The 27633-nt window shown below is 37.0% G+C and overlaps 1 protein-coding gene across 2 annotated transcripts; it reads right to left on the bottom strand.

The window, feature by feature from the left end:
* Window positions 1-413: 413 nt before the first annotated feature.
* On the bottom strand, window positions 414-27295 carry LOC116729099 (tricarboxylate transport protein B, mitochondrial). 2 transcript variants are annotated; one of them, XM_032577440.1, is made up of 9 exons: window positions 26996-27295; window positions 13941-14048; window positions 12720-12819; window positions 6711-6849; window positions 6320-6404; window positions 6048-6152; window positions 4997-5112; window positions 4801-4874; window positions 414-2746 (listed from the first exon to the last, which is right to left on the bottom strand). In XM_032577440.1, the coding sequence occupies exons 1-9, from the start codon at window positions 27105-27107 to the stop codon at window positions 2632-2634; spliced, it is 954 nt and encodes a 317-aa protein (XP_032433331.1). In that variant the 5' UTR covers window positions 27108-27295; the 3' UTR covers window positions 414-2631. The 2 variants fall into 2 exon arrangements, with proteins under 2 accessions (XP_032433331.1, XP_032433332.1); XM_032577441.1 differs by lacking the exons at window positions 12720-12819; window positions 13941-14048; window positions 26996-27295 and adding exons at window positions 10062-10066; window positions 18620-18626.
* Window positions 27296-27633: the final 338 nt, after the last annotated feature.

Raw genomic sequence — 27633 nt, 5'->3', positions numbered from 1 at the left:
CTTTAAGTTACACCTTTAAGTTTTTTTCTTATGTTCTAAATTTGTCCGTACTGAATAATCTCTTTTATTAATTCTGTCTGTATATTTTGTCTTACATCTGAATGTCTGTACTAAGGGACAACAAATATTTTTATTTTTCCTAATTTTCTCTGAGAAATTGCTAGGTTTCTCCTCAGATTTTAGTCAAACAATGTGTAAAGTGTGTGTGAGACAAGCACAGATGAACAGTTCATTCACTCCAGAAATGTCTGTCCAAACTGGAATGAATAGCATCCTCTTTTGGTATTCCCTCACACTCCTATCTTTTATCAAAATCTGCAGAAACCAAACGCACAAGACAACACACAAGCTGCTGAAGGAAGATTAAAAGCAGAAATCCTCATACAATGCAGGATTTAAGTACAGACATTAAGTACTGACAAAAAAAAAGGGGGCAGCATTTATTGCACAAACATCATTTTAGTCACCCTCACAGCCTAAACACACCTACACATACAACTTCTGGTACACACCGATATAGTCTCAGAATCACGTTTTGTTTTAGACAACATTTGGCTACACAGAATACAACTGCTTTGTCAGGAAAAGCAGGAAAATAAAGATTTACTTTCATAAATAATGAAACTAGGCTTTAATTTTACTACAATCATTACAGTTACACCAGTTAGGACTGTTTGCACATCACAAGTAAAACGAACCACAGACACCTCAGACAAAGCTTTCACCATCGAACACATCAGCATAAAGGCACATGAGTGAGAACCTGAATGGACGTCTGCTTTAAACGTGAACTGCTCAGGATTTAAATAAATCAAACTTTTCCTCAAAGCAAACAAAACGATCTCTTCTTATGATTCTTCTGCTTAGTTTTACAAAAGTCTAAGAAATGTAAAAAGGTGAGACTATAAGTGGAAATTTCTAAGGAAGATGGTTAGTTTTCCGTAAACTCTAAGAGTTCCTTTGGATTTATCTTGTGACACTGATGTGAGGAGCTTATTTTATATTTAATTGTCAAATTGTTTGCATTTTATATGTTTCTAATGTCTATTTTTGTTATTTCTGTTTACTTGTCTTGTCTTTTATGACTTGAAAGAGGTCTTGATCTAAATGGGTTTTAATCTGGTTAAATAAATGTTTAATTTAAAAGAAATAGAGTTAATATCCGTCTGAAACAGTAACAAAATAACTCAACATCAACTATTATTGGCACCCTCAGTAAAAATGTTGACAAAAAGCCTAAAAGAAACGGAAAAGTTTTCACCCAGCACTCTCTGTCACAGTTTTTTTTATTTTTTAAAATCTAGTAATAAATTATTTAAAAAGTAATAATTATGGCTTGATTCTTAATCTTACTGCCTAATCTAATGTTCTATTGTTTTTCCAATTTTCAAGAGTAACTAAGAAAAATGGGTCTCTATGTCACATTACATTTACTCCCCAGGGAAATATAAATAATAATTCCAGACTAGAAAGTTTTATTAATCAAATTTTAAAAGTAAAACATAAATCAAATAAACACTTTGCAAGAGCATAAGGGTTGCATTATTTTTAAAAAATGTAATATGAGATTATGCATTCTGAGACAAAAGATAAATAATTTGATGATTTTCTTCATATCTTTTCCTGTGTTGCCATAATTCGGATGGTTTACGGCGCTGTAACTACTGCAGGCTCCAGTATTACAATTATTTTAAAAAATGACTGGATTGGGGTAGTTCAGGTAATTCACAGTGAAACCCAACAGGTGAAATAATCTCATAAACATCTTTACAGCATTTGATAATAGAAATGCATGACATACTTAACACATTTGGCACTCTTTAACAGCAAATGGTCTTGATTAAATTTAACATTCAGCTCTTTATAAATACATTCACTTTTAATATTCAAATAAAAAGATCAACTTTAATATTTTATCTGAAATTATTTGAGTCATATATTTTTTTACTCTGAATAAACCATTTGATTTTTGGCACAGATTTGATATATAGTAAATTACACAAAGATACTTTTAAAAACATATTTTATGCTATACTATATAAAAATAACTGGCATACTCTAAGTGTAAAATTACATTAATTAAAGGTCTATCTGTGTGCGTGGGGTGCGTGTGGGAGGGTGGGCGTGTGTGTGTGTGTATGCATGTAAACTTCAACCAACCGCAGAAGAGACAAAAGCACATCAATAACACCTAAATTATTGTTGTAAACATCATTAAAATAAATTTGGACAGACAGATTATGATTGGATTATGACAAAAATGAAGCAAATGCGTTAAAAATGCTTTTAAAAATAAATCTTAATGCCAAAAACACAGCTTTTTCACAGTGATTTAACTAATTTTGTAATCTTTCTAAACTATAAAAGACTCTTTTTCTTTACTTTGTGAGGAAGAAGTCTCGGTGTGAAGTATAAAGGCTCTGCTTCACCTCCAGCTGTTCAGATGTAAGCATCCATTCTGGCTTTTCTTTACTCCGGAGCCTCTGTTTATCTGCATTTTGACATAGAGGTCAGCATATGACGCAGATCTACGTGCAGCCATTCACCCCAGTCTGTTCATAGCTGGTTTTATGATACAGATGAGATCTGGCAAACCTAGATCTGTGCCAGCATTCCTGCACAACCAGCAGCTCAGTCTGTCTTCCAGACAGTATTCAGGACCTTCACAACCTCCTCATAGATGATGAACACAATGGCTACATCCAGACACACACGGCCAAGCCGGGGAATGGTCCCTTTGTAAAAGCTATGGGCAGAAAAAGGCAGAAAAAAGTAAAATTACATTTTTTATCCACTTACATTTATCTTAATCTCTATGGTTTTGTTGATGCGAATCTAGTATATTTTGAAAACACACATTTCACTTTACATCAGAAGTTAAAGTACACTTGAAATAAGACAAAATTAGCTTAAAGGTAACTTTTCAGCTCAATTTAGGACCTTGCTTTAAGTCAATAATTCCTTAATATTTATTTTAAAATTCATTGTTCCACCAACAGATTTTTTCCAATTATGACAAGAATATTTTTCTATGTTATGTAGCCTATAGGCGTAAATTCAAGCTGTGAGACTCTCTTCAGCCTACCAGCATCATCAATTACCACGCCTTCGCCTCAGCCAACCAGCACCAGATTGTTGCTCCGCTCCAGCCAATCACCACGCTAGAGCTCCTTCAAAAGGCCAAACAACCACGGATCCACCTGCTTCAGCCGCGCTTTGACCCACCACCTCCCCGTCTCCACCCTCATCCTCCTGGACATCTTCCAGACTCCCTCCAGGCTCCTTCCTCTCCAGAGTCCACTCCACCACCAGTGTCCGGGCCCGGGGGAAGGCTACCCTGAGCTTCGCCCCGAACCGATCATCCAAGCTCACGGTGATTCTCAGCACACATGTCTTCTGCCGGTGTCCGAGCGCCAAAGAACTTTGGGTCAATAAAACTTTCTAACTGCTGCTTTTTCTCTGTGTGAGTCTCTACAGATGGAAATAAGTGAAATAATCTGCCAGTGGAACTAGTACTTTTTATTAATATTGGAGAACTATTGATATAAAACAAGCTCCTAGATTTTACTGAACAGTCACTTCTAAGTTTGTTTTGCCTCATTTAAAGTGAACTAAGATATTCATACTAGAAACTAGACAAAACTTACTTGGTAATATTTTGTGTTTTTGCTGTGCATTTAATTGTAAAATAAAGCCAGTAGTGGTTTTTATGCTGTTGTAGCAGCAAAACCTAGAAACCAAATGAGCTAAAACACCAAAACTGCTAACCAGAACCCAGCCAGGGTCACCAGAAGGGCAACCTGGGCACATGAACAGGGGCCCTTTGCACAAAGGAGCCCTTTGTGTTAATGGCGTCTTTGTGATGGTAGAACGAATATAAAATGGCAGCTTAGAATATTTGTCCAATTGGGTTAAAAGAGGAGCCGTTTCCAGGCTGGATTTCAGAATAATTACATTTGACAATGACCTATTACTGGCTAACGAAGTGTTAACTAGTGATTAAAATTGTGAACTAGATTTGATAATGTTTAAGACAAGTGAGCAGAAGAAAGTGAATTATTTTCACTGACTTGGGATCTTTTTATTTTTGCTGCTCTTTATCATTAAGGTGCGAACACATTTCTACTATAATAAGCCTTAGACATCCTTTTCCATATTTAGCAATATTCTACAGTGACTGTGGTGAAATGAAAGCACTGGGTCTTCCTTCCATTATTACAGGCTGCAGTTCCTATTGTATTAAACTTTAACTTGCCTGTAACAGGAGCTGCACTGATGGCTAATACCACATTTTCAACACTTTTTTTTACTACTGAATAAATGTAGATTTTCTTCAAAAATAAAATAAAATCAGTGTGAAAATATGCTGCAAGAAGACAAATAATCTGGTAGATTGTTATTTTCCTCACGCAACTAAACCAGAGATGCTTTAAAGGAGATGTTAAGTTAAGTTGTAGCTTGAAACCTAGCAGAGGAGTCACATTATGATAGGTCAGTATTGGGTTAAGAGCTATTAAACAATAAACAGTGGTAGAGACAAAATAAGCTCTAAACGACAGAATTATTAGAGTGATGTTGCTTTGTTTTGAAATTATTTTGTTTTGAACAATTTCATTGTGACATGTACAACCTCTTGAAATAAACTCCACTGGATGGTCAGATACATTTGGGCTTTGATATACTGCAAACTTATGATAAATCCACATGTAATGGTTCGCCATGGTTTAGTGAGTTTGAGTGCCAAAAGCAAAAAGTAAGCATAACAAACGTTATAAAGCCAACAGATGACTGATTACTCACGCTGCCAGGCCTTCATATTTGAGGATCTTCAAAGCGCAGTCCAGTGTGCTTTTATATTTATGAGCTTCCAGACCCTTCAAAGGCGACAGCAGGATTACATCAAATAAGCATGATTTGTAACAGTTTTCCAAATCTAAATTGAAGCAGAAGCAAAAAGCAGAGATCCTCTCCCCAGTGTGTTGCAGCCACTGTGTACCTGCATCCTTGTCTTGATGACGTCTAAGGGCGTGTTTCCAAATACACTGGCTGCCCCTGCTATTGCCCCGAACGCCCCGGTAATGATGGGATTAATAGTTTTGTTTTGGTCATCACCTAGTGGCAGAAAAAGTGAGGCATCATTCAGTGGACACTTGTCTATTATCCAGACATTACACAGATAGAAGATTCTGAGCTGTGGTGTTTATGTAGTACTTAAGCTTTAAATTAACACAAACACATTTGATGAATTTAATATATCCATACCGCATGAAATTCCAATTTTTTGTCACATTAAAACCACAAATGTTAATGTATTTATGTATAATTTTATGTGATGTGAAAGAAAAATGATACAAAGATTACAAATCCTTTCAAATCGAAAATCTTAAAAATGTAGTGTGCATTTGTGTTCTGCTACTAAATAAATACTTTGCCATATTCACTGTAATTATAGCAAAAATGCTTTTGCTATAATTACAGCTCCGGTTTTGCACATCTAGAAACAAATTCTAGAGGTTCAAACTGTCAGTTTTAATGAAGACAACCAAGTCTCAAATTCGTCAGCTGGATTCAGGTTTGAACTTCTAGCAGCTAAATATGAATTGATCTAAACTGGTGGAGTTCAGTCGGTCCTCAAAGGCCAGCATCCTGCAGGTTTTAGAGATTTCCTTGGTTCACCTGTGGATATTATTTTATAACCTAAACCTGCTGTAGATTTTTCCACAACCTTATAGTTGGCCTACCTGCTGTGTTCCTTGGTCTTCATGATGCTGTTTGCTTACTAAAGTTTTATCTCCACAGATTAGAGTGAAGGTGGCTGAGTACAAATATGTGGACATGGACTGTATTTTAAACCTTTGAAAACTATTTAGAATTGTTCCTCCACTTCAAAATAAAGCACTTTTTGTGTTGGCCTCACATAAAATCCCAATGAAACACAATGAAGAAATTTAAGTGCGTTAGTATTTTTGCAAGGAGTCGAATTCCTCCTGCAGATGTTACCTTTACAAATGAAGTTAAACACACAAACATTGTTTGTGCACACTGACCTTTGTACCAGTTCTTTAAAGACGTCATTACAAAGAAGCGAATAGCCTGGTTGGAGCCTTGTTTGAGGACCGTCGCGGTCAAACCCTGATATGTCCCTCTTAGTCCTGTTCAGAAAGAAAGATAGAGGTCAACAGAGGTCAACATCGCTCAGCTGTCCTCAGTTAATCAAAGTCAACAACACAGTTAATGTCAACAGTGATTATTCAACTGCTATACTCTCAGTGTCCAGCAGAGGTCAGGTGAGTCACAAACATTCAACACTTTTTTTTACCTTGTGACCTGACAATCTCTCTCACTCCGTGGAAGAAGCCCTTGTACTGGGGTTTGGCCGACGTCTGGTCATGAATAAATTTAACCTTGGGAGATAACAAAGGGGACCCACAGGACAGAAAATATTACTTTACAGAAAAAACACACGCTTGAGGATGTGAAAGCTGAATGAATGTTTTGTCTATTTCACAGACAAGGACACTATAAAACTTTTCAGTAAAATTTGAGTTCAGGAGAATAAAATACTTTTGATATTCTTTTGTTGCCTCCCAACAGATTTACCGAGTAAAAATTCACACAGTACACAGACTTTTCATGTAACCAATTATTAGATGTCTTCAGCAAACAAATCAGCTCAGTCAATAAACCATAAACCAGTTTCTAATTAATACCTTAACGGTTTCCATGGGACAGACCACCAGCACGGCCTCCATGACGCCCGCGCCGAGCCCACAGAGGAGGCCACGGGTGCTGTCCAGTCGGCCGTTCTCATCCTTCGCCCGGTTACTGAGGAACTCAAACATGCCGAACCTGACAGAGAAACTGCAGTGAGCATAAAATGTTAAATTAGAAATTCACCTGCAAAATGAAGTCCTGCTTTTCCTTCGATTCCAGAAAGAGGCTGTAAATGATGATGGTAGATTCATGCAGATTATTTTAAGATGAGTTATGTTAACATATTTACAAGAAAAACAACTACACTGAATGATTCTTTTATCTTATATTGTGTTATATTGATTGTGTATGTTTTTCCGTATAGTGAATGTCCTTAGAATGTTCTTCATAATAGTATAGTTTATTTATTTTTATCTATGGCCTTTATTTTGTATTTGTTTATATTTACACTTATTTTTATTTTGAATTTGTAATGCGATCTATGAATGTTATGAAACATATATTTGTTTATGTAGAATATGTGAAGCATAGATGAATGGAACTGCAAATAACAGGGATCCAAATAAATAAAAGAAAAGTTTGTTTCAGCCACTTATTGATGATGATTTTTTTTCTGCTCAGTCACTGTCAAACTTTGCTCACAGAAAATACTTTTTAAGACTGTCACCTTATTTGCTGTCTTTACAAAGAGCAGTGCATTACAATCTTTGCTCCCAAAATTTGCTTTTTTCAATCAGTTCAGCCACTGAAAGACAGATTTCCACTTCGACTGATGTAGGCTGATTGAAGACTGTAACTGCATGTATCAAGTCAAATGCAAACATAATTCCAGTTTTTTCTCAAATATATTAAAAGAGACACAAACATTTTCTGTCAGTATCTGGTATAATTTTTCCTGTTTTACGTCAAAAAAGTCTGTCTTTTGGAGTGGCCATCACAAAGCCTTGATCTCAGAACCTCACGTCCTTCTCTGAAGGACTTACAGAGAAGACACAGTGACTATTTAGTTAGTTTTTGTTGTTGTTATTTTTTATTTTTCGTGTAAAATAAAGTTTCCGTGCTGTAACAAGCTGTTTGAGTCAGAGAGAAAGAGTTGAGATGAAACATTTTAACTCTTCACTGTTGCACGTAAATCAGGATGAGCAAATAAAGAAATTATCAAGACGAAGATGGTCTGGGTATCATAAAATAGAGAGGAAGGATTTATGTGGCACAATATCATCTGCTTACATAATTTCAGGTTAATCTCTGTTACTCTTACCACGATATGTGCTGAAGGACGTATCATGCTTTTTGGACACAGTGCTCAGCATAAATCTAGGTCTAAGGTTAGTAATACATCAGAAATCTGATTTGGCTGTCTAGTTTTATAATAATAATGTTACCGATGCATATAAATATTACAAAAATATAAACAAAAAGAAGTCAATCTTATTATTTTTGTCAGACTATGTGTTGAATTTAGTCCTACTCCATGCACTGTAGCTTACAGGAGACCTGAAGGTTTTCACATTAAAAGCTGGTGGCCAATCTGACTTTTCAGTAGTTGAATAAAACAAAAGAAAATAGAAAATACCAACACATTTTTCATCTAGCTAGACGTAAACTGCTTCACCAAGAGATTCTCCATATTTATGTGTAAAACATTCAGTGGCCTCAAAACTTCATCTGCTCTTTGGCATGCCTCTGGCCCATCAATTTAATTGAAACTTTTCCTATTGTACTTTTATGACCACTTTCAATACTGGCTTTCTTCCAGTATTCCTGCAGATGTCGTCATGGTTACAACTGTTTGTCTCCCATGATGACCGGTGGGATTCTTTGGGCATCACTGCACACCAGGAGCTAAACTGGCCCAACACTTGATTCCAACTCATATTTCTATAGATGACAATATGCTGAAAACGTGTTGAAGGGTTTTGCTTTATTGTGCTGGCTGCTGTGTCTTCATTAAAGATGCCCCAATAAACCACAGCAGTTCTGCAAACAACGAGCGACCAGTAGCAGCTGCCACTGAGGCCATTCCATACAGGAAGGTGCGGTTCCTGCATCTATGCAATCAGTGAACGTCGTGCCAGCGAGTCCGTTACGAGAAAGGTTATTTATAGATGGAAATTGAATTGTGGTGACAGCAGGACGCTGCCTGGTAGGCTTCCTGAAAGGGGAGTGGCAGGCCAGGTCTTAATAAATGCAATGTTTTCCTCTGTCTGCTTGGACCGTTCACCTGCCATCGTCTTTGCTCCAGCAAAATGAATTTCTCTTTGCTGGGCTCATGCAAGCCCAATTTTATTCTCCATCTGCCTTTCTGCTGCAGTAGGTTCCTCCTCTCAGTATGGCTCCACATCTGTTCGTCACGGATTCAGACGGCTTTGAGAGGCAGGTTTTCTACCGTCAGAACTTCTCTCTTTATGCACACTAATGAATAAATATAAACAGCTTCTTAATAAATTGAGCACGTGTCCACAAAAAGCTTCCTTTGACTCCACAGGGTGGCAGAGTCCTTATTAACTACCTCTGTGAATCAAACGCTGTTCATTAAAGGCTGCCAGGGAGAAATATGTCGGTGTCAGGCCTGCTCTTCCGCCAATTTACTCTGCTCAGCCGTTTAACATGTGAACTACACTTTATGGTTAAAATATGACACATCTTTTGGCCGACACCCGCAGTCAGAGATGAGTCAGCCCACAGCAGAGACAGAGCTGCCCAATCTTCATTAAAGGGACTTCCTACAAGGTCAGTTCCTGTGTGAGAAGAGAAGATGAAGGATGAAAACATTGCAGTGGAGGGAATGAGCCACGAATGAAAGAAGAGTATCGATATGAACGGGGGGTTAATAGGAGGAAAAAGCAAGTGGCTCGATTGGACGTCCATCTTGTACCTCCCTGGCAATCTTCCATGATGATACCGAGCTAATCAGCTAATGGGATGGAGGAGGAGAGTTGGGGAGGCAAAGGGAGTGATACAGAGGAGGATAAGAGAATAAGATAAAAATAGAAAGTCAGATCAAGCTGTGGTTAAAGGAAAACTGCCAATGTTGTCCATTAATCAAATGCTTTGCCTGCACTGTAAAACATTTGAGCCGCTTTTAGTTGTGTCTACCGTCTTCTACTCTTCAAGTGAAACAAATTTAGTGAGTTTTAGATTTTTAACCTAAGTTTTTTATTAATTTTGTCAAACCTCCAATGGTTATGGCAAGAGTCCTCCAGTTGAATAAACCAGAGTTTTTAGGTTAGCACTTAAAAAACCGAAAGAAGAAAACGACAGGAGTCTTTAGCTGGGAAATGCAGCTAAGCATTTCCCACAATGCTTAGCTGCATGTTTTGTATCCTGAGATGGAAGTGCGTTACATGTCCTGTTTTATGTCCTGTTCAAATTAAATATTTTTGAGCAGAATTCATTGTGATGTTTCATAAAATTCATGATCAGATCCAAAATTTTGTTCATGCAATTTGAAACAAGAATTTAAATTATTCTAAAGCAAAATAAGTAGTTATTTTTACTTGATATTGTGAGTAAAATAATAAAGAAATGTGTACTCTTTAATGAAGGGAGGGCAGTTTTTTCTTGCATATTGTTAAATAATTAGTTGGTTTAAATTGCAGCATTAAGATAAAACTCACAGTTCAAAATTAATGAACTTAAAACACAATGTTCAGACAACTTGACTCTTGTGATTAAATCAACCTCATGGACTTTTATTTCTGAGTTAAAACCAAAACAATTTTTTTGTTGGCTAAAATTACATTTTCAAGGCAGCATGAGGACTTTCTTTTTCAAATTAAGCCACCTTCAAATATTTTACAGTGCATTTTAACCTTTAAGTTTCACTTATATTAATTTAGGTTTTAGGTTTAAATTGGTCTGAAGTAAGGGCGTACTTCCAGAACGGTGAAGATGAATGTCATGTTTTGGACTGCGTTGCAAACTGCAGCAGCACAAATTAAATACATAATGATCATCTGAATCATCAATTAATGAGCCAACGGAAGAGACGCACAGTACTTTTTAAAAGTTGCTGCATGCACTCTATGAAATTAGTCAGGTTGTCTGTCGACTAAAATATTCCTTGAAGAAATGTTGGAGGACACATTTAGACTCACGTTTGATTGAATAAATCTGCAAATTTTGTGCTGTACCAGTTTTATTTCAATGTACTTAAATCCATAACTATATAGAGCAATGTAATCTGAATGGATGAAATTAAAACCTGAAAAGCTCATAAATAATATTTGCTGTTAGTATTTCATATTTATATCCTTTATATTACATTATTACAATTTTAAAAATGTATATCAAATAGTTTTTCCTGGAGTTTTACTGTTTATTTCCTCTTTGATCTGATTATATTTGTCATCCACAAAGAGTTTTAATTAGTAAATAAATCAAAACTAATAAGAGCTTAGTTTTGTTTGTTTTTGTCATGCTAGATGTGGAACTGTACATCTACATTTCCTACTTTCTTGCGCAAGTCTTCACCTATATCTAATTTTATAAAAATGCAATAAATGGAATAGTTTACTGTAGAAAAATAAAAACAGCTCAATTGCTGCTAATTTTTTCTTCTTATTAAAATTAGTTAACGTTTTTTACATTATGTGGCCCCTCTCCTTTATCTGCTTGGATTAGAGCAGGTGCTGCTCTACAAAGAAGAAGAAACTGGATGGACGATGGACAGAAAAACAATGAACATCCAACTTGATTTGTTTCCTAAGAGAAAATTTTCCTTCAAGTTGACAAAAACACAACCCCAGCTCCCTCTGTAAATGATGCTGAAAGCTGTCAGACACATGTGAATATACACACACCCAAAAGCACACCCCCTCCCTGCTAATACACACAAACACACTAGAGTCTCAGTCTCTGTAGCCCCATTGAGACCCTGTCTGAGTTTGAATGGCATCTTTGCTTCGCCTGACTGGGCCTGTCTCTCCATCATACAGACACACTCTACCCTCCAGCATACACACACACACTCGCTAACAGTGAAAGAATGAGAGGAACCGAGTGAAAAAATGAAACACAAAAGCAACAACAAAAGCAACCGGCTTTGGTTTGTGACGTATGTGTGGGTGTGTGGGTGTGTGTGTGCGTGTGTGTGTACCAGGTTTTTATATCCTTATGGGAACCTATTTCTGTCTACAATGTGGGGTTATGGGGACCATTGTTCCTTGTGGGGACATTGTCTTGGTCCCCATGAGGGGAATTGTTGTTTTTGGGTTAGTGGTTAGGTATGTGATGGTTAGGTTTAGGGTAAAGGTTAAGGTAAGAGTTAGGTATGTGATGGTTAGGATTATGGTAAGGGTTAGGCTATAGAAATTAATGGAAGTCAATGTGAAGTCCCCACAAGAGATGAAAACACGACTGGGTGTGTATGTGTGTGTGCGTCCCTGCTTGCACAAGAGGTACAGCGTGCACATTTGTCTGTAGATAAATGTCAGTGGTGGGAAAAAAATAACATAATTACTGTATACTGAGCGCTAGTGTGGCATTTGTGCCAAGCCTTGTGGGTAATGGGCTGGAATAATTGGACTGGGTGAGTTAGACGTTTCAGCTGGGAAACCATCACAGCTTAACTGGTTTTGTTTTCATCAGCATATGTTCACTTTGTGAATTTAAACTTAGAGTTTTATATATAATTATGGTATTATAAATGCAAATTTTAAAACATCTGAGGGGATTTCATTTAAATAATAATAAACACGTAAAGATACATAGAGATTACATGTTGAAACAAGTTCATAAAGTTAGAAGTGAAGGTTCAAGGTTTTGTTCTTTTGTGTTCAATTAGGAAAAGAAAAGAATATTTTATTCGATGTATAAAAACTATACAGAGAAAGCAGATTTACACACCAAATAGAGTCATTTCTGATTTTACTGACCTAAGAATTGTATAAAAAATGACTTTTAAACAACAAGCATTCTCTAATTTGTAAGGCAAACTCTTTTAAAGTTGATTAAGCATGAACCTTTTCAATATATTTGTTATTTTTCATTGTTTCACTCACCTGACTGCAGACTTGGGTATGGATCCATACAGCAGTGAGCTGAGTCCTCTGTAAAGTCCTTTAACACCGTGACTCTGAACTGTCTGCTTCACACAATCACCTGGAAAGAGACAGACATTCAGTAAATTAAGAAATTAAAGCAGCTTTCTACTTATCGTTCTTATTCATAGGAACCAGCTTGAGCTGTAGCACAGGAAACTACTGCAGGAAGCTAGTAAAGCTGCTTACATCAGATTAAGATTTATAAAATCCATGGGAAGGCACCACTCATTTGAGAATGAATGAGATAAGATATTTGGGATCAATTAATTTGGACTGATTTATGGATCCATGCTGAGTAAATTTGGAGAATTTGGTGAGTCTACAAGTTTGAAGCAAAGAAACATAAAGATAAAATCAAACCTACTTTGTCAGTGCTGATATACTGACAATGAACGAAGACAAAGAATGTCTAAAAAGATATTTCTGATATAATTTCATTGACTCTACAGCAGGAGTCTTCAAATTCAGTGCTGGACCAGAGACACATTGAAGACCCATGCTCTTGTGTCTCCAAAATCTCATAAATTTTGTTAACCTGTTTCTCTTCTTAAATCTATGTCTCTCAGCTCTAAGATTAAAATACAGATCAATTTGCCCTTAGACATCAGTTCTGCTGCAAATCTCATTTCCAGAACTGAGGGAGCAAATTTTTATGATCCGTATTTTAATTTTGCCTCCTGGCATCCAAGGAGATGTTTTTATGGTCAGATTATTGCTTGTTGCCAGGTAGCAACCTTTCTGCTGGATAATTATTGTGCTCAGCAGTTTTCAGTATTGGTTTTGCTGATTATCTTCCTTTAAAATTGTGAATTAAAAACAACCACATGAAAGTCAGAGTTAGCACAAATAATTTTCATCCAATGAAACCAAAAGTTTTCCTTTCGACGCCAGCCCAGAAATCTGTGTGGCTTCATAAAACCAACAAGCAAGTAAAGCAACAGCTGTCTGAAGTGCTAATTAGCATCATCTCCAATCCTCAGAGTCCCAGGAGACATCAGCAGATCCTGGCTGTGTTTGTTTGCGACGCGAGGCACCGATAACGAGCGTGCGTGTGAGCACTGGGCTCTTCAGCCACACAAGCAAGCCCGGTGACGGCTCTCCAGAAATGGTGATGCACCTGAAGATGTCGGGTAATTAGATAATAAGCGCCAGAGAAAGGAAATAAGACGGGGTGGATACCTATTCCTCTGTATTTCGGCGGGTTGGCCTTCTCGTCCAGCTGTAGCTGCGTTTTCACGTACTCTGTGGGGAAAGTGATGCAGATCTCTATGCCACCGGCGATTCCACCTGGGAATAAAGACAGTCAGAGTAAATACTGCACTGAGCACAAAATACAAGCCTGAAACTGAAAATAAAAGTGTTGCTGTTTCCTTACTGCCATGTTAGTGTATTGTTCTTAAGCTTATTTTTTAATAACCAATTAAACAATTTATCGTACAATAAATTCAGTTTTATTTGTTGTTCTTTGTTGATATGTTTTACTTTGTTTATTTCAAATATCTTCCGGTTTCAGGATAACCTGTTAAAATGAAGTTTATTGATCTTAAAGCAATAGTGCAAGTTTAAGAGGGTAAACTTGCACTATTATGCCATTAGTCATTTTTTACTAAAAGTTTTTTTTTTCCTAAATCATCTTATAAAAATAACTTCAGCCATTATTTTGTGACGGTGACAATATATTACTTGAAAATGATCTGAAAGAAAACAATATTTTCATTTATTGCAATAATTACTGGGCCAATTTATTGGCCAGCAAAAATGTGTGATTGTGCCTTTAAAAAGAAAATATCATCCATTTACCTTTTTCACATTTTACTACCTGAGAACCAGTTGAAAGTATTGCAGCAGGATCTCATAGGATTGACCAACACAAACTGGTGCTTAATTGTGAATGAATACTTTTCTGTCTGGATTTTTTTTCCTGGCATTTTTGGATGCTACCTTAACCAAGCATTACTCAGCCCCCACTATGAATTACGTCATGGATCATTACAGTGACGCCACAAATAGCTTTTAGTCCATAAACATTAAAAGCGCCACTGCAGAGGGAGAAAGAGTAATGAGGTCGCCGAGGATAAATCATCTGCTCCTGCAGTGGCTCAACTGGACCAAAAGAATAAGAAGGAATGTCATATGAAAGTCATATACCATAAGGCTGGCTGGGAAAAAATAGGAATAAGAAAATGAAATAAATGTGTGTAACAGCAGCAAGGTTCAGTCGGAAACCAGCCACAGCAGAGATGAGTCACATAGGAAGGAGGGACGGAGAGAGAAGGTTGGTATTAATTAAATTATCCTCTCAGCCAGTGGGGAGGGTCTCCATTACCCAGGCCAAGACCCTCCATTAAGTCAATGACACAGGAACAAAAATGCACACTCAGAGAGAAACACACACTTATTGTCTTCTTGAACATCATGCATTACAACTGCTGTTACACTGTTTCAAGCTGATAAAAAGATCATATTTTGATTATTTAAATCAACTAATGTGTAAACCTGATCAGTCCGGAGTTTGACTGCATTGATATTTTATAATGCGAGTTTAAATTTAACTCCAAGCTAAGCACTCATCCTGTGTCTCACAGTCTTTTATTGCTTTATTTAAATTCTGGACAGATACCGTAATGTGTCAGGTTGCATGATGGATAGAATAATGAGTCAGAATAAATTTAGGACCAATCAGAGCTCAGACTACTGTGTGTTATGAATGAAAATCTAAAATCACTACAAGATTACAATGACAGAATATTTTCTCAAGCTCACAAATCACTTTTAATTTGTCTCAGCTTTGAATGCAGCAGAAAATGAAAGAATTGCAAGATTTCTCACATTTATGCTCTAAGCATACATTGCTAACCTTTAATTTTTTCAAACTTAACTCTAAAAGTGGAGGCAACAACCGAGTTTATGTTGTTGGTTCATGACCTGCTGCACTCGATCTCAGACCTTCTGAGTCATGTATCTCTACTACTGACACAGAAAACCCTGACTACTCTGACAGATCGTTTTTGGTGGCGTCTCCTCGTCCCAAACATTTCCTCCTACACAGCAAATGTGTAGGAAAATTTTTCTGTTTGTTATCTTCTTTGGCTGAAAAGTGTGGAAGTGACAGAAAAAATGAGTGGACCAACTCCGAGGCGGCAACACACACAAACACACGATCAATCCTCATCAGATGTGCAGTATCTGTAGTGCAGCTTGTCTGTCTTCCAGTTCATTTTGCAGCCTGCATTCAGCACAGATTCACACACACACACACACGCCCGTATGTTTCTACACACGTTTACAGGTGACAGCCTAATGAGTCCAGTGTATCTGCCAAACATAGGTTACACAAGAAAAAATGGCCATAAATCTTCATCTGCAGACTCTCTTCCCTCTCCTAATAAATTCTCTATTTTCTTTCCTTCAGCAGCATCTTCCCTCACCTCTCCTGTTTCTCAGGTTTCCCAACATAATGCCTTGAAAATCAATACATCAACACAAACCTTTGACACTTGCTATTACAGAAGAAAGAAATTGCAACTCCAATGTGGAGAAATCCAGAGGTGGTGAAAAATATTACAGCACCTCAAACAAATCTGCTTTAACAGACACTTTTAAAGCTGAAATATCCACAGACTGAGTGTATTTTACATCAATCTGACACACTGTTGGAGCAGCTGGGCTGTATGAAGGTAATGCTGTCGCTCTCTGACCAGACAAATAAAATGAACAACTTAATCAACAACCCTACCCTTCACATCTGGGCCTGGGCTCAGGCTACAGACAGACACTGCCAAACATACGTGAAAAACTGTATGAAACGTTTTAATGCATGAGCATAGAGAGTCTAATTTTAAAATCAGATCCATTAATTCTCTCCTGGATTAGAGTTCATATGAAAACATGTTCATAAAACTGGCAACAGCAGAGTTGGCTGCATAAACAATGGTGTTTTTTTTTTGGTTTTGTTGTTTTTTAAAGCAATAAAACCTGTTAGTGGTGAGAATTTATCAGTGGGGAATGAAAGGTTCCATCTGCAGTCATTAAAAAAAATCAAGTTAAAAGCAAAAAAAGGAAAAATCATACTAAAGCAGCTTTGGTTTTGTTTATACCAATATTTTCCAGGTACAAAAAAATCCATGTGCGACATTATTTACCCAACCGGACAAGTGATTAGTACGGTTCAATAATTTACCAATAGTCTAGTATCAGGAACTGTGATAAAGTAACTCCAATAAATAAGGCAAGATATGAAACTAATTTATACACCACAGAAAAAAAGCAACCATCATGGCCTAAAAGTGTTTCACATGATTAGAAATTTAATAATCCATAACAAATAACAGCAATAGAGGACAGAAAAAAATAATCAGAACCACAATTAATTTTGCACATTAATTGTGTAATTTAAAGTCTGAAAAATAATCCAAAGTTAAATAACTTGCAATATGTGCCACGTTTTATATTTTTTATAGATATCCATCATAATTTATCCAAAGTATTTATCTCCCATAAGAAAGCCTGTTGTCTCTCATAGAAATATTGAGACAATATTGAAACATTAATATTATAATATGGTTTTAATAAATTTTTAATAATTATTGACTCAGTAAATTGTATATTTAATTAAATTGAGATAAGGGGAATGATTAAATAAGTTTTCACTTCTTCCTATTAGTTTTCAGACAAAAAAGTAGTGGTAAATAAATTATTTTGTTCTTGGTTATGAATGTTTTTTCTACCTTACTGACAGCTTGTTTTCTTGTTTTTAAAAACCTGTTTGAGAATAAAGAAATCAAATCAGATCAAATCAAATGGAATAATTAGCTAAACAGACATGAAGGAGTTGGTTAAAGGGAAGAACCTATCATTTGATGTTACAAAAACAGAGGTTCAAATTAGCAAAACTTCTGCTATTTCATTTTAAATCATCATTCAAAATAATCTCATCAACAGAAACATGAACAAATATATGCTAAGTTAAAAGCCAGTTCTTTGCAGAACAGAGAGAAGCAAAGCAAAGTTGAGCCAACATGCATCCAGCTGACAGGGAGGATCGGCCCTGAAATCCTGCCCTCCCTGATCCTGAATATCGCTAATGAGCCTCGGACACATCTGTCCCACTATCAACTTTCCCTTTTCATCAGGATATAATGACAACCGAGCATCGAACAGAAGTCCAGCTCCAAATCCTTCAATATTTATTTTTCTGTGCAGCATGACAGAAAAGGGTTTTACTTTGCAAAACTCACATGTAAAGAAAAGACTAAAAACTGGTGTGTTTGTAGGTTTGCAGATATGCGAGGCGTCAGTTTTGCAGGAGAATTGAATATTAATCCTGATCATCTTTTATCTCATAAAAATCTCCAGCGGGAGGAACACAGAAGAGGAGGTCGGAGGGAAACTTGTTATGTCCACATAGGATCTGAGTGTGTAGCCAAAGGAATGATGCACTTCAAAAACATCAGGTCTCCTGTTTGCCTTCTGCAAAGATGAAAAGAATTATTCATCTGAAGCCTGGCCTTTCAGGCTTTCTCTGTCCTGAACAACACTCTCTAATTCAGCTGCTGATGCCTAATTACAGGCAGGATGTTGATTAATTTTACATGGAAACTGCTTAAACTGCTTACAGCCCTGCAGTATGGAGGAAACGGGCTCATTTACAAGAGGAGGACAGCTAAAGCTCCGGTTGTTTAGACCGCCTGTGCAACTAGAGATACTGCTGCAAGGCTTTATGCTGGGAAGGGATGAAACGCTGTTGTTTTACATGAACAGTATTTATGCACCTTGTTAAGTCAGTGGTAACTCACAGACTGTTCTGGTTGCACACAGACTTTCTAGTCATGAGTTTGTAAAAACAACTAAAATAAAACTGGCATCAAAGTTTCATCTATGAGCCGTTGTGTATTATTTTACTACTTTTAATTTTTTTATTTTGTTGCTGAATGTGGTGATCACTATATTTTGTATTTTGATGATTAAAGGTTTGCCAAATTATTCCAAAATACTCTCGCTGTAGCTTCTCCAACTTGAGAGACCCTAAAAACCAACATTTTTATCATTACTTTCAAACCATTTTAAAAATACATTTAATTGGGCGTGCCGTGGTGGCGTAGCGGTTAGCGAGACCCGTATTTGGAGGCCTTGAGTCCTCGACGCAGCCGTCGCGGGTTCGACTCCCGGACCCGACGACATTTGCCGCATGTCTTCCCCCCGTTTCCTGTCAGCCTACTATCACATAAGGGACACTAGAGCCCACAAAAAGACCCCCTGGAGGGGTAAAAAAAAAAAAACATTTAATTGTTCCAGAAAGCAACATTTGTGGTAAAACAAAGTATAATAGGAATATTTACCTTTTTTCTGCAGAGGGGATTTTTGGATGAAGTTAATTGTGCAGGTCTGCTCTCATCTATTTTTTTTGGCACTTCTGCATCAAAGGTGATGTCTGATAACAAATATTATTCATCTTGATTGAAATTTTTGTTATCAATATTTACTGAAGCATATAAATCATGATAGGATAATTTTCCTGGAAATTAGGATACAAACAAAGCTTTTAGTTCGCTGTTTTAACCTCAGTGTTCATGAGACATGAGACTGACCTCACATCTGATTGTGATTAAATTGTCTCATTCTCCCAATAAAATTAAAAAGACATTTTTACAGGCTTCTATCAAATCTCCGTTACTACAAAGAGCCAGTTTGTCTGAGCACTAAAGCACCACACTCATCAATTTGATTAAATTACCTAAACTATGTCTAGCCCACTCCAACAGGAAGAAAATGATCGATGTGGCATTTTTCTACAGAGGCAGGTTTCCCCCACAGGACTGTGAGCTGCAGACGACAAAGAAAATAGGATTTGTCACCTTTAAAAGATTGTTGATGGAGACCATTTTTCAAATCTAAAGTGTTATTTTCTTAACAGGGAAAGGTAATAACTCGAAATCTAATTCCCTTCTGTGATTATTTAGGTTTCAGGGTAAAACAAATATTTATATATTTTTATATATGCCATCAGTCATCAAGTTTCACAACATTAATTTAATCCTGGTGAAGTGAGTTTCTAAAACTTTACAGATTTATAATGTTATTGCTGGAATATCAAGTCAAATCTTTATCACACATCATCTGTGACAAATCAAAAAATATTAAATAAAATGTTTCTTGATTTTTAAAACCTCCTATTTCAATTAAACTCTATCTAATAACTTAAATCTATCTTTATTTACAGTGAATGTTGGTCCACCTTGTAGAGAAGTTAAGATGTAAAAAGATTCAAAGTAATTTATTATTTTATTGAAGAAATGTCAAAATGAAAAATGAATGGATGGATAAAAGTCAGTGATAGTGTTACTAACATCGGGTGCTATTTAAAAGTTGTTTCCTACCATCGCAAATGTAAAGACGCCATTTTCTAGACGTTACAAGAACTTTAAAGGGAGCCATTTGCTTTGGTTAGACAAGACTGAGGCAGAGTTTTTCTAAACCTTCTGGTGGGTTTCATCTGAAATAGAGGACAAAAGGAGAGATGCAGCATTCTGATATTATTTAGCTGTATCAATCCTGATGTTGAAAAAAGTAACAATGTGCCCGATGGATAAATGCAGATCCGTTCAGTCTAATTCTATGCTTTGTGCTTCGAGCAACATCCTCCTTTATTATTTATTCTACAATATATTTAGAATTCCTAATTGCACTTTCTGAACCTTTTAAAATGAGGTTTATTGCAGTATATTTGACATGTTTGACTGAGGTAGCCGACCTATTGTTTCTGACACTTTCAGTTTCTTTATTATTCATTTTACTTTGGGTGTTCTACTCCTAATTTCACTGACTGAACTTAATAAAGTTTAGATGTTTTTACAGGTTTGACCAAACTTGTGAAGCTATTAGAGTGTCTAAGTGTGCTGTACTGTTATCAAATGATTTTGTAATTCACTACATTTATGTTTACGTTTTAAAAAAAGAAACGTTTTGAGTCAATTCAGGATTCTTTTTCTATATCAGATTGGTATCGGGCGACACTAAACCACGGATATCTGTATCGGTATTGGAAGTGAAAGAAGTGGATCGGAGCATCGCCAGATGAAAGTACAGAAAACTGTTGATTATTGCTCGGTATGGTGGAAGAAAGTCATGCTGTGGGCCTGATACTGAAAAACTCTCAGAGGATGATTTAAAATACTGGGAATAAAGAAAAGAAAAAGAAAAAACTAACGGCCTCAGCTGGAAAACCAATAATGGGTCGACACCGGGTTTTCAGCACAATAATGATTCTGCTACCAGTCATTTTTTTAAACACCATTTCTATACATGAGATTTTCCCAAAATAAATAAATCTACTCAGCTTATATGGGGAATTTTCTGCATGTTGCAATCACAAAACATAAGCAGCTGCAATAAAATAGAAGTTCATCCGAGGCTTTATCTTAGCCAGGGTTCTTACTAAATGTGACCAGCACTGTATATCTGCAGGTGCATCAGACCAACATCTAGCTGACAGGCTGGAGGAGGAGAAGGGAGTTGGATGGGAGACGGCTCAGTGATTTATTAGCTCGCCTCCTGGTGCCGGTGCTCAACAAGCAGCAGGGACAGCGCAGGGGGAGTGGACTCTGTTTGCGCCGCCTGTGACGTGGGGAAACGGGTAATAAGCCAGAGTTTGACGAGCCCTCTGAGCCTGAGATGAGACAGCTACTCTGAAAACCCGACCGGCTGGCCTCAGGCTACAGAGACAGAGAGAGAAAGAGAGGGAGATCTATGAGGGGGGGAAGTGTGACAAAAGCATCAAATATTCCAGAAATTTGTTTTAAAATTAAAGGTCTTCCTCTCAGCAATCTTTCATGTGAAAAGCTACAACTAGAATCCCTCAGGCTTCTTATGGACAAAAACTCTCTTTTCCCTTCCCTCAGCTTCAGCCACCATCACTGGATGTTAAGACAAACCAATAGAAGCAGAAAGAGCTTTAAGAAAACGGAGCATCCCTCCTCCCAACCATTAACTGAGTGGCTTCTTTAATCCATTAAGGTCTGACCTTCTATCTCCACTTGCTTTGTCTTCATAGAGCTGCAGGGAACGTACAAGTGGCTCGTTTTGTCTGCAGAGAAATGCTGCCAACAAATACACACACCAGGCATGGTGCAAACTAGATTCCCTAGGATGGGAAAATACGTCTTTGTTCTGGTTGTATAAACTGTCAGTTTTCCTGAGGATGATATCTCAACCCAGTGACACATTTTTACTCCAAAACAATTGTATCTTTCCAAAGAAACAGTTGCAGCGTTCCTACTGAAACAAAAAACTCGTGACCATGACTTCTTATAATTAATTAGTTCCCACAAGTTACTGAGTTATGGTCAATATTTGCTTTTTTTTTTTTCTCCCATGTCACCAGACGGGCTCCGTATGAAGACAAGCTGCTGCTGTGAAACTTGACAGGCAGGCCTGGCTCGACCTTACTGGAACAGGGATCACCACCGGGCCACAACCAGTCAGTCAGGCTGCGCCAGACTGACGGCGGAAAGCCTCTGCATGGCCAAGTTTGCCTTATTCAGCCTTAAACCTGACAATGAGGGACCATTCTGCTGCAAACAGCAGCTTTTTAACATTAGAGCCCAAACATTTATTCATCTTTTAGAACAATTAGACAATGACAAAAATATGGAGAAAAGACAAAACATGTACAGAACCATCCATCATTTCTGACAAGCACTTTAGTAATAAATGCTCACCTTTGAAAGCCAAGAGTATCTAAATCCTATTGTCCTAAGCATGAATATGAAATGACATGCAGGCCAATTTTTCTTAGTCATAATTAAAAACCAGAAAGACAAGAACACATGCCATTCTAGTAGCAGCTGTGTGTTGATCAGGAAATTGCTCGTCCAAACTTGCCCAGTCAGACAAATGAATAAAAAGGGTAAAACAACTGGAGCTGTCGGACGAGGCTGGGTAACGTTGTGCTCTGAGCAGGATGGTAAAGTGGTTTGGGAGTCATCAAGTCTCCATGACAACAAATTATTTTGAGGCGTTGCTTACCCAGTATTTGAGAGAAACTGCATGTGAAGAATAAATCTCTCTCAAAATGGTGTTTAACTTCATGAACTAAACTAAACACCATACAGTATATGAGTCATGAGCACATGCTCCTCCAGTTTCCATCCTGGACTTAATATTAATGTTGGCCTCAAGTGATCTGCATGTTATCAATGCAATGCTAATACTGGATTCCAGTTTTCACTTGTTGAGCCTTTTACGGTTTTTGAAGAAGCTCTTTTAAAAACTTAAAACATCTACAACTACTGGACTATCTTAGACTAAATCTTGATTTTTTTGAAGCAGTTTACAACTTTGGTAAGTTTAGTTTGTTTATAACAATTTCAGAAAACAGCAGCATAGTGACTTGTTTGGCATTTTTGACCAGAGATCCAGTTCCACCTGAACTTAAAGCTCCCTAGAGACCAAACAGGAAGTGAAATTGACCTTTCTGATTCCCTGAGAAACCAGAATATTGATCAATAAAATCTATGCCGATCAATGTGGAAATTTGAAGCATCTAAATTCAACATAAATATGTTAAACAGCTTTGCCATTAGACTTTTAAAAGCTGAAAAAGAAAGAAAAATGTCTTTAAAATAAAGTCTAAACATATTTCCACAAGTCATTTTCCTTTTATTGTATTTGTCCAGAACTTATCGCTGACTAAAGCAAACTTTTACTTTTCAAAACTACATAAGAATGCTGTATAGATCTCTGAGGAATGCATAGTTTGTACAATATTACATGTGACTGGACAGACATGGCTACATGTTGCTTCCTACTGAAACCTGCTTTATTGTCGCTCAACTGCCTGCAGGAGACAAACTCACCCAACAGGTTTCAGGATTATCAGTTATCTGTTGGTAAACTCCTGAAACATTGTTAGAAAATTAATACCCTGCTGCATGCTTCTGTATGCTCAGCAGATTTTCTTTTGCAAGTTTGCAACAGTTTGAAAAACAGAAAACTAAAAGAAATAATATCTCCTTACCACCAATTTCTGCACACTGATGGTAAGCTGGCTGAAATAAGGCTGATTCTTAACTTAGAGGCTGTTTGGAATTATTTCTGGTCACAGAAATGGTGTGAAAACTAGCAGACAAGATGTTTTACTAATTTTTTGTTTGTTTGGTTGTTTTTTTTTTTGTTATTTTAGTCTCTCTAGTTGCAAGAACCTTATACTGGCTCAAGCCCTTTTCAGGTTTCAGGTTTAAATATTCTATATTTTTCTTAGTTTTATGTGCATGCAAGCTATTGATGATAATTATTTTTTACATTATTGTCTCAGAGGAAAAGTAAATTCAGAATGAGTGTGATAAGTCCTGTTTGGAGCCAAGATGAGTTGTTCTTGTTTTCAATCAGAAGAATTCAGGAATATGAAAGATTGAGAAAGCGACATTTGGCAGAGCACAGAGCTGAAATCAGCAGAGCGCTGCCAACCTCAGCATGAAGCCTCGATAAAGAGGCACCTCAGAGAGGTTCTTCATCAGCTGGAGCTGCTGCAGCCTGATCATCATCATCATCAGACATGGAGGTCGGCAGCCGGGGTAGGGGAGGAGCGCACAGGGCTCTGAACTGATTAATTACAGATACGACTTAAAACATACAACCTGGGTAGCGCTGAATGATAACAGCTGATGTAATTCATTTATTTGATTAGCTAAAATACTTGGAGCTTTTTTTATACCGTTTGATTAAACCTTTGTCTTTAAAACCAGTTCTTTTGACTTTTTGATAAATATTGTAGTTAGAACTATTTTAGCTTTGATTTCTAAGTTTTAAAGATGTATTCTGAAACTGACAAAGCAAAAATTGACTGAAACAATATATCCAACTAATGGTGTAGCAATAAGCAGTTAGTTTAAATGATAAATTAAAATGAGCTCGATAATTTCCATTTTGATTATTAATATTTTTTTAAGGGTCATTTTGTTTACAGAGACTTTATAAGCCATTTTATTTGTGGTCTTGGTTGTTGTGTGGTTTTTATTTCCGTTTTATCTCTTGTTTATTGTTGCCATGTTGTATTTTGGATAATTAAAACATTCCAGATTAAAGTGTTAAGTGTTCCTTACTAATTTAAATTTATCAGCCTTTGAGAAGGAAAATTTTCACAATAAAGCTAGTATCAACATGGCATTTGAAAATGGTCTCAAAACAATAATATTGCCGTTTATTGCAATAATTTCTGGAAAACTTTATTTCCCAGAAAAATAGGCCTATAGCCATCTATGAAATAACAAAATATGTTAATGAGCTGCTTGATTTTTGCCAAACTTTGGAGAAAAAAAGTCCAACATGCTGAATGGAAAAAGACGTTCTGCGTGAATACAGTACACAGGAAACTTTTTACTAAAACTGAGAAATAACACCTGGCATTGATGTTAAAGGGTTCTTTGCTGATTCATAAAGTTAAGAAACAAAAATTCAACGTCTGATTCGATCATGTCCTGTACATCACTGCATCACTCTGATGCTCTAATGGTGTTATGTAAACCTGCACAGGAGGAAAGATGAACAGAATCCCCTGCAGGTCGAACCGAACCCGGACAGGAAGGAGGGACGAAAGTAGCTGAGCTGTTAGTTAAAAATCCTTTTCAAAGAGCAACATCTTCAATTTAGGCTGGAAAACAATTGTTATTTCTCCTTTCTTTTCTTGTTTTTAAATCAGCTTGTCTATCTGGAAACGTATCATCTATCTTATGTAAGTTTACAACACACTAAACAACAGTTGGCAACCTAAAAATTTATTCGCATCATAAATTGATTGTCTTGAATTTAGCAAGTACTAATAAATGCTGTTCAGACTGCAGGATCTTGTTTGAGGTTTTTAGTGGTCACAAAAAATGTAAAGCACTGCAAAGCAAAGGATGGATGTTGTCCCATTTATATTTACAAATAATCTGAAAATATGGATGCATTTGAATTCAATCCCCTTTACTTTTATACTGGTTGTACTGGAAACATCCAGAACATCTAATGGATGTTCAAAGCAGGAAATAAACATCCATTAGTATGGCACAGTTGTGAAATTACCAAATCGACAACCCTGAACCAGGAGTGTAAACTTATTTTCATTTTGGCCCACATTAAGATCAAGAAATGTCTTTAAATGTGGCAGAAAGTATTAATAACCCCTGAACAAACTGTTAAACTAAAGAATATGAAATTATGTGTATATAATCTGGAATTGTACAGACAAAACTGATTTATTGATCAAATAATATTTGAAAACACAACTACAATCTTGAAGGTGCCATTTCTAGAGAGGGCCACATAAAAACTTCTGGTGGGCCAGATTTGGCCCACATGCCTTCAGTTTGGGCACATGTGAGTTAAACTGGCAGATTCAGTGGTCAGATTATATGTAAATGTTATGGCTCATGCGCAAAACGCTACACATGATATGTATCATCCCAGTGGTTGCCGAATCATGATGTGGGAATGCTTTACACCAAAGGGGGCAGGGAAACGGAGCAAAGTGAACAAATGGAGCAATAATCTAATCCTGGGTAAACGTGGTAACAGCTGCATTGGGCTTCACACCTGGGTGGAGGTTCACCTGCAACGCTAAACATGCAGCCAGAGCTTTAGATCAAATGGTATTCATGTGTTAGAATGGTCCAGTCAAAGTCCAGACCCAAGTCTGAGAATCTGTTGCAAGACTTTAAAATCTATATTCAGACACCCTCCATCTAATCTGACTCCACTTGAGCTTTTTCGGCTGTTTCATGTATGAAGCATGTATTCTGAGACATGCCTCACAATATCTCTAAAGTTAAAATAACAGAAACAATTAAATACAGTTCTGCCATCACAAATATACGCTACTTTACGTTGATTTATTGTTTAAAATCCCTTTTAGATTCCTTAAATTTTGTGGCTGTAACATGTAAAATGTAAAAGTTCAATTTTTTTTAACTGTATATGAAGTCTTGATTTCCCCAAAAGGTCCTCAAGAAAAGCACATAATAAATATTAGTGACTTCTCTTGGAAATATAACTTTCTGCTTTGCTTTTATGCCAAGTTAAATCACATTCCTTCCAGGATTTTCACACTGAAACGCTCAGTTGTTCAACAGAGCCGGGCTTAAATCAAAGTATCTAAAAACTGTGCTCTCCTTTTCTACGACTGTAACTTTTCTGTAAGCTGTAAAACCTCCGGTATTCACCACTTTCTCCCCCTGCGCGGCAGATCGCCATGAACTCACCTGCCAGAATAGCTTTTCCAGGATGAGTTAGTTTCGCTCTTCCAGCCGGAGCCGCTGCCGCCAGACACCGCGGTCTGCAAAGGGGGCTGAAAAATGCGCCTTTATCCTGCATGATTAGACAATAAAATCTAAAAATAAAAATACTTGCAAATCTAAGGATGGAGTTTGTTTTTTTTTCGTAGACAAAACAGATTTTTCTCCTCTATTTTTCTTTTTTCTGTTAGTAAGGAAAAGCGCGCTGTCGCTGGTGCGCTCCCTGGCTGCAGGTGATCTGAGCTGCGCCCGGAGAATCCCGGATATCAGGAGTGACAGTGGGCGGATACAGTCAAGGAAGTTGGAACCGACTATTTCCAATATCTGTTGATTGTCACCATGGAAACATCCTCGCTAGAAGGTTGTGCGTAATCCTCACCGGAAGTAACGATGGATAAATATTTAGTTTCGTGTCTTAATTAATTTCTCGGTAACATACATGAACTTTAGAAGTAGGACAAGGGGATTTAGTGGTTGCCTTTCTGGAAGGGACCAAACGTACACTTTCTTTTGAAATAATAATAATAAAAAAGGGGTGGGGCTCAGCATCTCCTCTCTGTTAAATGTAGCACAAGAAGAAGGAAGAGGAGGAGGGATCTGATCTT

This window comes from Xiphophorus hellerii, chromosome 12, assembly GCF_003331165.1.
Source record: "Xiphophorus hellerii strain 12219 chromosome 12, Xiphophorus_hellerii-4.1, whole genome shotgun sequence".
Classification (NCBI taxonomy): Eukaryota; Metazoa; Chordata; class Actinopteri; order Cyprinodontiformes; family Poeciliidae; genus Xiphophorus; species Xiphophorus hellerii.
This window is presented reverse-complemented; position numbering and strand designations above follow the sequence as displayed.